This window comes from Hordeum vulgare, chromosome 4H, assembly GCF_904849725.1.
Source record: "Hordeum vulgare subsp. vulgare chromosome 4H, MorexV3_pseudomolecules_assembly, whole genome shotgun sequence".
Lineage (NCBI taxonomy): Eukaryota > Viridiplantae > Streptophyta > Magnoliopsida > Poales > Poaceae > Hordeum > Hordeum vulgare.
Genome location: NC_058521.1, coordinates 136,465,416 through 136,479,904, shown reverse-complemented (window position 1 = coordinate 136,479,904; position 14,489 = coordinate 136,465,416). Strand labels below are relative to the sequence as shown.

Genomic DNA, 14,489 nt, shown 5'->3' with positions numbered 1-14,489 from the left:
TCGTTAGTGAAGGTGAGAAAATAATGATATCCACCGCATGGCTCCACACTCATTGGACCGCACACATCGGTATGTATGATCTCCAATAAGTCACTTGCACGCTCCATTGTTTCGGAAAACGGAGTCTTAGTCATCTTGCCCATGAGGCATGGTTCGTACGTGTCAAGTGATTGAAAATCAAGTGACTCCAAAAGCCCATAGGAATGGAGTTTCTTCATGCGCTTTACTCCAATATGACCTAAGAGGCAGTTCTACAAAAACGTGGCGCTATCATTGTTAACTCTACATCTTTTGGTCTCAATGTTATGTATATGTGTATCATCATAATCAAGATTCAATATGAATAAACCTCTCACATTGGGTGCATGACCATAAAATATTTTACTCATAGAAATAGAACAACCATTATTCTCTGACTTAAATGAGTAAGCGTCTCGCAATAAACAAGATCTGGATATAATGTTCATGCATAACGCATGCTCCAAATAACAATTATTTAAGTTCATAACTAATCCTGATGGTAACTGAAGTGAGACTGTGCCGACGGCGATTGCATCAACCTTGGAACCATTTCCCACGCGTATCGTCACTTCATCCTTCGCCAGCCTTCGTTTATTTTGTAGTTCCTGCTTCGAGTTGCAAATATGAGCAACATAACCAGTATCAAATACCCAGGCACTACTACGAGAGTTCGTTAAGTACACATCAATAACATGTATATCACATATACCTGATTTTTCTTTGGCCGCCTTCTTATCAGCCAAATACTTGGGGCAGTTGCGCTTCCAGTGACCCAATCCCTTGCAATAATAACACTCTGTTTCCGGCTTAGGTCCATCCTTGGGTTTCTTCGTCAGATTGGAAACAGTCTTGCCGCTCTTATTGGAGTTACCCTTCTTTCCTTTGTCGTTTCTCTTAAAACCAGTGGTCTTATTGACCATCAACACTTGATGCTCTTTCTGGAGTTCTGACTCTGCGACTTTTAGCATCGCAAATAACTCGTTGGGTGACTTGTTCATCCCTTGTATGTTATAGTTCAACACAAAGCTCTTATAGCTAGGTGGCAGTGATTGAAGAATTCTGTCAGTGATAGGCTCCTGTGGGAGTTCAATCCCCAGCTCAGCTAGATGGTTTAAGTACCGAGAAATTTTGAGCACATGTTCACTGACACACGAATTCTCCTCCATCTTGCAAGCATAGAATTTATCAGAGGTCTCATACCTCTCAATCCGGGCGTTCTTCTGAAAGATAAACTTCAACTCCTGGAACATCTCATATGCTCCATGACGCTCAAAACGTTGTTGAAGTCCCGGTTCTAAGCCATACAAGACTGCACAGTGAACTACTGAGTAGTCCTCCTTACGCGATTGCCAAGCGTTCAAAATATCTTGGTCAGACGTAGTGGGTGGTTCATCTCCTAGCGCAGCATCAAGGACATAATTCTTTTTCCCAACTTGTAGGATGAGCCTAAGATTACGTGCCCAATCTACAATGTTGCTTCCATCATCTTTCAACTTAGCTTTCTCTAGGAACGTATTGAAATTCAGGGTTGGTACTGCGTGGGCCATTGATCTACAACACAAAATATTGCAAAGTGGACTTAGACTATGTTCAAGACAATTAGAGTTTAATTAATCAAATTACTAATAAGCTCCCACTCAAAAAATACATCCCTCTAGTCATTTGAGTGGTGCATGATCCAAATCCACTAACTCAAGTCCGATCATCACGTGAGTTAAGTATAGTTTCCGTGGTAAACATCTCTATGCTAATCATATCAACTCTACGATTCATGCTCGACCTTTCAGTCTCTTGTGTTCCTAGGCCATGTATGCACATGCTAGGCTCGTCAAGTTTAACCCGAGTGTTCCGCGTGTGCAACTGTTTTGCACCCGTTGTATGTGAACGTTGAGTCTATCACACCCGATCATCACGTGGTGTCTCGAAATGACGAACTGTCGCAACGGTGCACAGTCGAGGAGAACACAATTTTATCTTGAATCTTTTGTGAGGGATCACCTTATAATGCTACCGTCGTTCTAAGCAAGATAAGGTGCATAAAAAGATTAACATCACATGCAATTCATAAGTGACATGATATGGCCATGATCTTGTGCTTCTTGATCTCCATCACCAAAGCACCGGCATGGTCTTCTTGTCACCGGCGCCACACCATGATGTCCATCATCGTGCCGCCATCGAGGTTTTCGTGCTATCTATGCTATTACTACTAAAGCTACAACCTAGCAATATAGTAAACGCATCTGCAAACACAAATGTTAGTTTAAAGACAACCCTATGGCTCCTGCCGGTTGCCGTAGCATCGACGTGCAAGTCGATATTAACTATTACAACATGATCATCTCATACATCCAATATATTACATCATGTCTTTGGCCATATCACATCACAAGCATACCCTGCAAAAACAAGTTAGACGTCCTCTAATTTGTTGTTGCATGTTTTACATGGCTGCTATGGGTATCTAGTATGATCGCATCTTACTTACGCAAAAACCACAACGGTGATGTGCAAATTGCTATTTAACCTCTCTCCGAGGACCGCCTCGGTCAAAACCAATTCAACTAAAGTTGAAGAAACAGGCACCCGCCAGTCATCTTTATGCAACGAGTTGCATGTTGGTCGATGAAACCAGTCTCTCGTAAGCGTGCGAGTAATGTCGGTCCGGGGCGCTTCAATCCAACAATACCGCCGAATCGAGAAAAGACTAAGGAGGGCAGCATATCGAATATCAACACCCACAAAAACTTTTGTATTCTACTCGAGATTACATCTACGCATGAACCTAGCTCATAATGCCACTGTTTGGGAACGTTGCATGGGAAACAAAAAAATTCCTACGCACACGACGACCTATCATGGTGATGTTCATCTACGAGAGGGAAATTGGATCCACATACCCTTGTAGATCGCTAAGTGGGAAGCGTTAAGAAACACGATTGATGTAGTGGTACATCTTCGTGATTCAAATCACTGTCGTCCCATGATCCGTCCCACGACCCATTCCGATCTAGCGCTGAACGGACGACACCTCCGCGGTCAGCACACGTACAACTCGATGACGATCTCTGCCTTCTTGATCCAGCAAGAGAGGCAGGGAAGTAGATGAGTTCTCCGTCAGCGTGACGGCGCGCCGGTGGTGGTGATGATCTACTCCTGGAGGGCTCCGCCTGAGCTCCGCAGAAATCCGATCTATAGGAAGAACTACGTGGTATAGGTTTGAGTTTCACGTTGCAAAGTTATGTCTCAAAAGCCCTAAAACCACCAATATATATAGGAGGAGGGGAGGGGCTAGCCTTGGGGCTCAAGGGATCCCCAAGGGCTCCGGCCGAAGGGGAGGAGGTGGACTCCCATCCCAATCCGGTTTGGGGGAAGGAGTCCACTCCTTCCTTCCCACCTCCCTCTTTCCTTTTTTCCTTTCCTTTGGTATTTTCTCCTTGTGGCGCCATAGCCCTCTTGGGCTGGCCTCACCAGCCCACTAAGGGATGGTGCGCCACCCTAAGGCTACTGGCTCACTCCCGGGTGGGTGGGTCCCTCCTGGTGAATATCTGGAACCCATTCGTCACTCCCGGTACACTCCCGGTAATGCCCAAAATCTTTTCGGTGACCAAATGAAACCATGCTATATATCAATCTTCATTTCTGGACTATTCCGGAAACCCTCGTGACATCCGGGACTCCGAACAACCTTCGGTCACCAACACATATAACTCAACTATACTAAAACATCATCGAACCTTAAGTGTGCAGACCCTGCAGGTTCGAGAACTATGTAGACATGACCCGAGACACTCCTCGGTCAATATCCAATAGCGGGACCTGGATGTCCATATTAGATCCTACATATTCTACGAAGATCTTATCGGTTGAACCTCTGTGCCAAGGATTCATATAATCCTGCATAACATTCCCTTTGTCCTTCGGTATGTTACTTGCCCGAGATTTGATCGTTGGTATCCCGATACCTATTTGAATCTCGTTACCGGCAAGTCTCTTTGCTCGTTCCGTAATACAAGATCCCATGACTTACACTTGAGTCACATTGCTTGCAAGGCTTGTATATGATGTTGTATTACCGAGTGGGCCCAGAGATACCTCTCCATCACACGGAGTGACAAATCCCAGTATTGATCCATACTAACTCAACGGACACCTTCGGAGATACCTGTAGAGCACCTTTATAGTCACCCAGTAACGTTGTGACGTTTGATACACACAAGGTATTCCTCCGGTGTCAATGAGTTACATGATCTCATGGTCATAGGAATGAACACTTGACACACATAAAACAATAGCAACAAAATGACACGATCACATGCTATGTTTATAGTTTGGATCTAGGCCATCACATGATTCTCCTAATGATGTGATCCAGTTATCAAGAGACAACACTTGCATATGGTCAGGAAACCTTAACCATCCTTGATCAACTGGCTAACCAACTAGAGACTTGCTAGGGACATTGTTTTGTCTATATATCCACACATGTATCTATGCTTTCATTCAATACAATTATAGCATGGATAATAAACGATTATCTTGAAATAGGAAATATAATTATAATCATTTTATCATTACCTCTAGGGCATATTTCCAACATGGTCTTGTTTCAAAGACCTCGTCACAAGAAACATGAATATGCAAAGGAATATAAATTGGACTTTCTGCTCAAAAGATATAATAGATCCAATATTAATAGTAAAAAACAGGTTAAGTGGGTTTAGCTTGCAGTCTCAGTCCAAAATTACACATGGACCCACTAATAACATAATTACTACCTCACTCTGAGTTTTTAGTCCACGTCATATTTTTTGATGAAAGTTTAATCATATATCTGACAAGCCAAATGTTAATGCATGTCATAAAAAAATATTGTTAGACTCATTAAATGTAGTCCACAATGATATATTTTACATATAACTTATGTTTTACTAGTTAAAATCACCATCGAACTATCAAAAATGATAATGGTGGTCCACCACTATGGTGGACGTTTTTCATAATACACCTTTTTACAGCCCAAGAAAAATCGAATTGTTTTGTGAACATACATACACATGTATAGGATTTTTTTTATAACATTATACTTTCCCGCGTGGCATACATAAAAAATACAAATACATATTTTCAAAGTAGGCTCACCTTTTTTCCTGTTGGGCCAAAAAAAAGTTATATAGAGCCTAAAAATCTAAATTCTTTAAAACAAATTTTCACATGATCATGCGGAACACATTGTCCATGAAAAAATTCAAGCTTTTTTAATCTTTTATTGGGATGTTAATTTCTCGAACAAAAACGTTGGGCGTGGTTGTTCAACAAGGGATTCGTAACGAGGACAGAGGTAGTAAGGACATCTATAATCAAGGGCCTCAAAGTAATTTTATACGTTCGGCCGACATAGAGGTCTTATACGTCCCTAAACGTCCGGACTCATCGACACCTTCGTATCCAGCCCAAAGCTGGGCAGATATGGGGAGGCCGTCACACCGGATCCGGCCCACGCTTGCCTACACTACCACGTACATTCGTCCATATCCGTTCCTTGGATCAAACCATGACCACCTCACTCCACTGCACTATGTTGCCAAGCTCCCTTTCGATGATCTTCGACCTTCTCCAGCATGGCGGGCAGTGGATCGAATCCTTCGTCACGTGATATGCGGACTGAGACATGATCCAATCGGGCCCGAGGAGTAGATGGTCGTCTGCATTGTGATTCCAGTGCCCGCTAGGAGAATGCCCAACAACGGCCGGACTCAATTTGATAAGAATATGTAGCGTTCGTCCAAATGACGCTTGAATCCGGCACGAGGCGCGTCGCCTCTGCCTCGCAGGAGGCGATGTGGTTCGCCTCGTGCCCAAATGTCGTGGTGAACACACATCTCCTTCATTGGCGCGTGGGGGCTTCCATGGCCCGTCCACGTTGAAGTATCACATTGCATGATGTGCCCGTGGAGGGCGCGGGAGGCCACGAAAGCCCTCGTTCCAAACGCCAGTGTGGCGGAGTCTCACTCTTCGGCGTTGATACGGGTGGCCGGCAACCCTGGGTGCCTCAACGGTGTCGTGATTGGACATGTGAGGCTCCGACCACGACCAATCCATCGTTGACCTGACATCAACTGGCGCTGTGCATACCACATGCTACAACGATGAAAAACAAGGCATGAAAGACAGTGGCACCTCGAGTCCATCGAAGCATCACGTGTCCCATATATTATTCTATCTCATTCGTGATCGCACCAACATTTCAAGGAATGGAATCGGCCGTTGGACATTGACATGACGAAACCGAACGAGCTTCGTTCAAGATTAGGTGTCACGTTACATGTAATGTATGAATTAAAGAGTCATAGTGAGGTGTTCGTTTGGGGAACCATAATTTAAGACATATGTGTAAATATTCCAACGGCTAAATGCATGCATGTCCCTAACCAACCAAATCTACGAGTCGTGACACAAACGTTATGCGCCCTGCTACAAATCATCTTTCTCTTACAAACCAAAAATGCTAAACATATAAAGATTTACACATAGTTACATGCTGATTAGAATTTTTTCTTCCTAATAATTTTCAAAAAGATGATGCATCGACCATTTCTCTTAACCTCTAATCAAAATCTGATTGTCTGCAAAACCTTTGTAAATTTATGTACGTTTAGCATTATTACTTGCAAACCCAACCAGATGGAGTTCGACGTGATTAGTGTGCCTGGCCTACGAACTGGCCCTGGAATGCAAGAGTAATCGCGATCCATGGACGTACCTTGCCCATCAACCTCCGTGGTCGGCACTCTTTTCGGGTAAAAATCGAAATACTGCCACACGGGAGGCTCGCTGCATGCAGGGCCCGGTTCCTTGTTTCCTCCCGGCAAAACAACCAGGCACGACAGGGCATCCATAATCTTCTTGGATCAAATGTTCATTATGCCCTCTTTGCAAAAACTTCCTTCGTCTTAAATTTTTTATCATTAAAATAAATGTATCTAGATGTATTTTAATTTTATATACATTCATTTTTATACATTTATGCGATAAGTAATTTTGAATTAAAGAAGTAAAAACGAAAATAAAAGTCTCAATTTCTTCGTCCAGGCTGCACTGAAAGGCTAATGTCTGCATGCATCTAAACTACTCTCTTCGTTTTTAAATCTAAATTTTTTGAAGGTTTCATTAAAATACTACATACGTATGTATATAAATATATTTTAGATAATAGATTCATTTACTTTGTTTCATATGTAGTCTCCTAATAAAACTTTAAAAAAAACTTAGAAACTAAGAAAGTATGATACCATGGAGCTAAACCTCGACCCTTGTTTTAAGGCTCTATTATGATACCTTATCATATTAAATGTTGTGCTATTATGTCTCATGCATGATAATAAATGAACTGTTCTATGATACTAATGCTGGTTGTAATGGGGAGTATCATATAGTAGTATCATGCATATGATACTAGTGTATGATACTACACCGGTAATGCATAGTCTTATATGTTGGTATCATAAGATATATTATTTATTGTCATGCATGACACATAGTAGCACACCATTTAATATGATACGGTATCATAATATGATACTCAACTCTCTCTTTCTTCATTTAATTCTATAATACCTCATCAAAATTGCCTAGTTGGCATGCATGATACTACCTATGATACTACCATTACGACCAGCCTAACACATGATACTATGCATTACGAATGTAGTATCATACACTAGTATCATATGCATGATACTAGTATATCGTACTCCTCATTACAACCAGCCTAACGGTGGATGTTTTCTGAAAGGAGATTAATCATGTCAAGGTGCTAAATTATGTAGGGAACTCCCGTGGTGCTTAGTGAAGAGTTACATAGTTTAATCCACATTTTAATGTGTTATTTATCTCTGGTTTCAAGTCTTAAGTTCTTAACTACCTGCATCAATTGGAAGAATAATTAACCACCAATTGTATCTTCTTTTGTGGAGACAGATGGAATATGAAGAAATTTCTCCTCTTATTTTGTCGTCACAAACGACTTCCCTTCTCATTAATTTCTGCTCTTATAATTTCCCTATGTACAGTACAGAAACAGAGTCTAGCTACTGGAGTACTCAATATGTCTCTAGACGCGCCTGACCCTCACCGGGAGCCCGCCGCTGATGGATGCTGTCAGCCCCGGCGCGAACCTGGGTGCGGCACCCTGTTCCCCAACCACTTCCACGTCGAACTGCTTCACCACCGCCACGCTCACCGCCTTCATCTCCATCACGGCGAGCTCCTTGCCGAGGCACACGCGGAGCCCAGCCTGGAACACCGGGTACCTGTACAGGCTCTCCGGCACGAACGTCCCGCCGGTGCCTGTCAGCCACCGCTCCGGCCGGAACTTCTCGCAGTCGTCGCCCCAAATGCGCGGCATGCGCCCCATCGCGTAGGGGTGGTACATCACGCGCGCCCCGGCGGTCACGTACGTGCCGTCCGGGAGCACGTCGTCCGCGGCGCAGAACTTGGAGTCGAACTGCACCGGCGGGAACAACCGCATGTTCTCGTACAGCACCGCGTGGGTGTAGTGGAGGGACTTGAGGTGCTCGTACGTGGTCTTTGACGCCATCCTTGTCTTCTCGCTGGCGGCGGCCTCCGCGCGCATGCCGGCCGCCACCGCGGGGTTCTTGGACAGCAGCATGAAGATGGTGGTGAGCGCGGAGGACACCGTGTCGCGTCCAGCGAGGAGGAAGCTGACCACGATGTCGCGGAGGTACTTATCATCGACGGCAGTGCCGTGCGCCTCCGAGGCCATGAACCGAGACAGGAGGTCATGGCTCCCGGCGACGCCCAGCTTCCGGCGCTGCCTTATCATGGCCGCCGCGAGCTCGTCGACGAGGCGGATGGACTTCCTGAGCTCCCTCTCGGAGCCGACGTTCAGCAGCCGCTTCACCCTCCACACCAGCGGCGACGCCGCCGCGCCGCGCATGGCGGACAGCCGCGAAGCGGTGTCGAACGCGGCGGCGAGCTTGGACATGGGCATGTCGAGCTCGAGGCATCCCGGGTCTAGCCCGAAGGAGATCTTGCAGATGGTGTCGAAGGCGAAGCGCCGGAACACGTCCTGGAGGTCGATAACCCTGCCATTGTCGGCGGCGTCGGCGAGCAGTGGCAGGAGGCGCGCCTCTACTTCCTCGGCGACGATCCCGTAGGCGTAGGAGCGCACCGCGACGCTGCCGAGCTCGAGGCTGGCCATCTTGCGCTGGTGACGCCAGGCAGCGCCGTCGACGTTGAAGATGCCGCCGCCGAGGAGGTCGCCGAGGACGGCGGAGAAGGGCTTTCCCTTGGGGAAGTTGTCGAAGCGGGTGTGCAGCATGTGCTCGACGTTGGCCGGGTTGGCGGTGATGGTGCAGCCGAGGACGTGGACGGCGACGGTGCCGGTCGGGGAGCAGCGGAGCAGGTGCGCGTACCAGTCGCCGAGGTTGGTGAAGTCCCGCGCCCACGACCCCGTGAGGTACGAGCGGCAGACGTGGCAGCTACACCACGGCCACCGGCGGGCGAGGAAGAGCGCCGCGCCTAGCGCCACCACGCACACGGAGAAGACAAGGAATGCCAGGCCGGCGCACCGAGCGCACCATGACAGCTCCTCCATGCCCGTGCTCGTGGCGGCGTCCATGGCTGCCCCGTCTCCCTTGAATTGGAGGAGAAGGGAAGAGCAAAAAAATGTGATCTTATTTTGGGTGTGGGGAGTCGAGGAGGCGTGTGCGTATATAATGTGAGTGGACGGGGAAGAAGCACATGCCACACGTGCGCCAAATCTTAAACAACTTGGTTCCCTGCCATTTATTAGTGTGTGCACAGCTCATGCCATCCCTACAGCTCCCAAAAACTTGTCCACGGTACGTACGACCAGCAAATCTGCGCCGAACGCACGATACAAGGGCTGCTACCGCTAGCAGTCGCCTGAATCCTCTATAGAGTACAAAAAAAGACAGTTGATTCCGTTACATTTTAAATCAACCTCACATCATTTTTTGTTGACGGCTGCTACGGATCAACCGACTAATTTTTTAAAAAATCAATCAGGTCGTCAGTCATTAGATGCATTCCGAGAAAGACATTTGATCGGGTTAACGCGAGCAACGACCGCTCGCCGTGGGGACACAGCGTCACATGCTCGCAGCAGGATCCTCGAGCTCCCTCATCAAAAAGTGCAATGATGCTCCGTTATTGGAGCCTACCGCCCCTCAAGCTGCATTGTAACACCGCTAGTTCCATCGCAACTCCGGGTGTCGCTGTTGAAGCTCCATTGCAGCTGCCGGTGAAGCTTCATTGCAGCTCGGGGCCTTGCATAGCAGCTCTTGGCCGCAACGAGTGCTCCACTACAACACCATCGGGCGCATGCGACGGTGATGAATGGTGCTATGCGGCGGTGACCACGGATGTTGCGACGCAGCTGTTGCAGCGGAGATACATCATGCATGTTCCTCCATTGCAGCACGACGACGACAACAAGGTGGAGCACGGAAGCAACGACAAAGCACGTGAAAAAGAATGGAGGGGCTTGGGCATGCAAGAGAATGACACGGAGAAGAAAGAGGAAAAATCCATGGCAGAGTGCGGCGAAGAAGAAAGGGGAAAGGATAAGGAAGTGGGGCATGGTCGTGGGCGGTTTGTAGGCACCACGAGGGCACGCGGCGTGAGTACGAGGCGGTTTACACGACCCAGAAATCAACCAGCTTATTTTAAAGTTTTTTCTTTTTTGTTTGGTCTGGAGTACTTGCGAGCGATTTAAAAAAAAACAACGAAACCCTCCCAAGTCGCTCTCGCGGACAACCCCGGGAGGCAACCTATCGTCGCCTCTCATGGTTTCCCTCCCTCGTAGAAGTAAGTGGTGTCGCCGACCAAATGCCACATGGCGTAGGCGGCGACGGGGACGTTCCTTCTCTCGCAATGGTTGCGAGCATCGTGGGTGTCCCATCTTGGTGTCAGGTCGAGCCTACTCGACGACTCTGGTTGCAGGGTCATACACTCGCATGTCGACCAGCCTAACCCAGGGCGGCATCTACTGATTCGGTAGGTTGGAGATAGTGGAGGCGTGTTGCGTTGTTTGTGGCCGCCAGCCATGGCGGGGCGATGCGGGGTGTTGGTAGCGGTTCGACATGGTCGTTGCACGAGTGTGTGTTAGAGGGACGAGCTGGCGGTGGCTCTGGCGAGATTTCAGCCTGAATCTACATCCCTATCTTTGTCAATAGTGTGGTGGATCTCATCCCCTTCCTATATATCCGATCCTTGGTGGATGGGGGAGATGGGCATGATTGTTCGGTCGGCACGTGGCGATGGTTGGGGCGGCACGACTGTGGTAGCGGTGGTATGATGTAGGTTGTCGGTGATCGAGCTGCCTAGGACGGTCGGCATAGTTCAGGTCATAGATCATGTATGACGTTTGGCGACTTGCACGTTTATGGACCGACTTGTCCGTGCGGGTACAAGCCTCCACAACATGCTTCCCTTGCATCTCTCAGTAGTGGCATCCACATCGTGCTCCCCGTGCCAAGGATGTGTTGTTGGCGGTGCTGATGTCCACGAGCGTGGTGCCGTGCAAGATCGCCTAGGCCACGATTAGAGGCTTGGACCGGGGCTTGCGCAAAGGCAACCGTCAGCGAGCGGTTAGTTGTGTCCCCCTCCCCTAGCCCATCGGGGCTGAATGGCGATGCAGGCATGGACACCACGTACCGTGGAGGCGTTGGCCTAGACCCAATGGTTGATGTCTTGCAATGACTGGGCAGAGGTGCTTCTCTCTGTTCCCACCATGGTTGGTGTGTTGTGATGTAGATTGTTGGCAGTGGTGGGAGCCTAGGCGGGCATCATGGTGGCGGTGGTGGCTATGCCTCTCGGTCATGTCGGCGGTGAGGCATGTAATGGCGGCTGCTCGATCTTGCACTCTGTCGTTGGGAGGGCGTTGCCCAGATCAAGTTTGGAAGACATGTACTCGTCACGGTTTTCCTGGGTGCCTCGAGGGGAGACGGGTGACCCGCAGAGAGAAAATTCCATGCTTTGGTGCTGACAATGACGTCATCTGCGGTGTCGCTATTGTTGAGGAACGTTGCACGGGAAACAAAAAATTTCCTACGCACACGAAGACCTATCATGGTGATGATCATCTACGAGAGGGAGACTAGATCTACATACCCTTGTAAATCGCTAAGCGGGAAGCGTTAAGAAACGCGGTTGATGTAGTGGAACGTATTCGCGATCCAAATCGGCGCCATCCCACGATCCGTCCCGATCTAGTACCGAACGTACGGCACCTCCACGTTTAGCACACGTACAGCTCGATGACGATCTCCGTCTTCTTGATCCAGCAAGAGAGACGGGGAACTAGATGAGTTCTCTCACGGCGTGACAAGGGGTGGAGGAACCAAGGGGTGGAGGCTTGCCTCCTACTCCAAGTAGGAGGGCTTCGGTCGAGAGGGGAGGGAGGAATCCTCCTCCACTTCGGTTTGGAAGGAGGAGTCCCTTCCTTCCTTCCCACCTCCTCTTTTTTCCCTTTTGCCCTTGTTTTTCTCCTTGGCCGAAATAGCCCTATTGGGCTGGCCTCACCAACCCACTAAGGGCTGGTGTGCCACCCATGGGCCTATTAGGTCTCTCCCGGGTGGGTGGCCCCTCCCGGTAAAACCCCGGAACCCATTCGTCACTCCCGGTACTTTACCGGAAATGTCCGAAATCTTTCCGGAAGCCAAATGCAACAATCCTATATATCAATCTTCGTCTCCGGACCATTCCGGAAACCCTCGTGATGTCCGGTATCTCATCCGAGACTCCTAACAAAACTTCGGTAACCAGCACCTATAACTCAACTATAACGAAACGTCACTGAACCTTAAGTGTGCAGACCCTGCGGGTTCGAGACCAATGTAGACATGACCTGAGACACTCCCTCGGTCGATATCCAATAGTGGGACCTGGATGTCCATATTGGGTCCTACATATTCTATGAAGATCTTATCGGTTGAACCTCTATGTCAAGGATTCAAACAATCCCGTATATCATTCCCTTTGTCCTTCGGTATGTTACTTGCCGAGATTTGATCGTCGGTATCCCCATACCTATTTCAATATCGTTACCGTCAAGTCCCTTTACTCGTTCCGTAATATAAGATCCCGTGACTAACTCTTTAGTCACATTGCTTGCAAGGCTTGTATGTGATGTTGTATTCCTGAGTGGGCCCTGAGATACCCCTATGTCATACGGAGTGACAAATCCCAGTCTTGATCCATGCTAACTGAACGGATAGCTTCGGAGATGCTTGTAGAGTCCCTTTATAGTCACCCAGTAATGTTGCGACGTTTGATACACACAAGGCATTCCTCCGGTGTCAGTGAGTTACATGATCTCATGGTCATAGGAATGAATACTTGACATGCAGAAAACAATAGCAACAAAATGACAAGATCACATGCTACGTTTATAGTTTGGGTCTTGTCCATCACATCATTCTCCCAATGATGTGATCCCTTCATCAAGTGACAACACTTGTCTATGGTTAGGAAACCTTAATCATCCTTGATCAATAGGCTAGTCAACTAAAGGCTTACTAGGGACATAATTTTGTCTATGTATCCACACATGTATTTATGTTTCCATTCAATACAATTATAACATGAATAATAAACAATTATGTTGAAACAGGAAATATAATAATAACTATTTTATTATTGCCTCTAGGGCATATTTCCAACAGCTATCTAGTTGAGGACATTGTTGTGGTTCTCCTCTCCATGCAAGGTTTTGGGCGAAGACCCATGTTCATCCCAAAATCTCCAAACGTGATGCTTAGCGTCATTTCCCCTCACGAGGGCGCTAATGTGGAGCTTAGATGTCTTAGGGTGTGTTGTGGCATTGTATTTAGGGCTACCTTTGTTAGATTTAGGCATCTTAGGCACATGTTTATGCTTTCCGATTGTTTGAGATTTTCTTTGTAATACGGATTCTTCACCGACATGTATCCTTCGTCTGTCTACTTTAATATGTCCTTATCTAGGAAATGGGGCGCGAGCTTGTTTCGAGAATCATTATTTGTTCCAATCTTTCTTAACCTAAGAACTCGTTACTGGCTCACCTATGTTTAATGATTTGTTAGGAAAGTCGATTGTTATTTGTAAAGATCCTAGGGGCATGTGATTCAGGAAACCGTATGATATAAGGGCATCTACAACCGTATATACAAAATATGACCCCTAAACACGAGCGGGGATAGTGCGAGACGACCTCTCAAATTGGTTATCGTGCGTCCACACTCATCTAATGCAAACCCTCAAATCGATGCAATCCATGCACACCCATAATACACATAAATATTACACGTAAATAAACATGTGTTGATAGCAAAAAAACATAGTTCCGGTCCACCTGCATAACACTTATCAAGGCAATGAACGTGAAGTTGATGAATCATGATGAAAGTAACTTCACAATAGTTATGTGTGTCCTCAAGAGA

General features: G+C 47.2%; 1 protein-coding gene across 1 annotated transcript; it reads right to left on the bottom strand.

The window, feature by feature from the left end:
• Nucleotides 1-8,004: 8,004 nt before the first annotated feature.
• On the bottom strand, nt 8,005-9,725 carry LOC123446250 (cytochrome P450 94C1-like). Its single transcript, XM_045122924.1, has one exon. It carries the CDS (start codon nt 9,662-9,664, stop codon nt 8,135-8,137), a length of 1,530 nt encoding a protein of 509 aa, XP_044978859.1. The 5' UTR covers nt 9,665-9,725; the 3' UTR covers nt 8,005-8,134.
• Between the last annotated feature and the right edge of the window lie 4,764 nt (nt 9,726-14,489).

What these genes read in the sequence shown, in the direction of transcription:
- LOC123446250 (XM_045122924.1), bottom strand. Translation starts at nt 9,664, where the DNA reads ATGGACGCCGCCACGAGCACGGGCATGGAGGAGCTGTCATGGTGCGCT.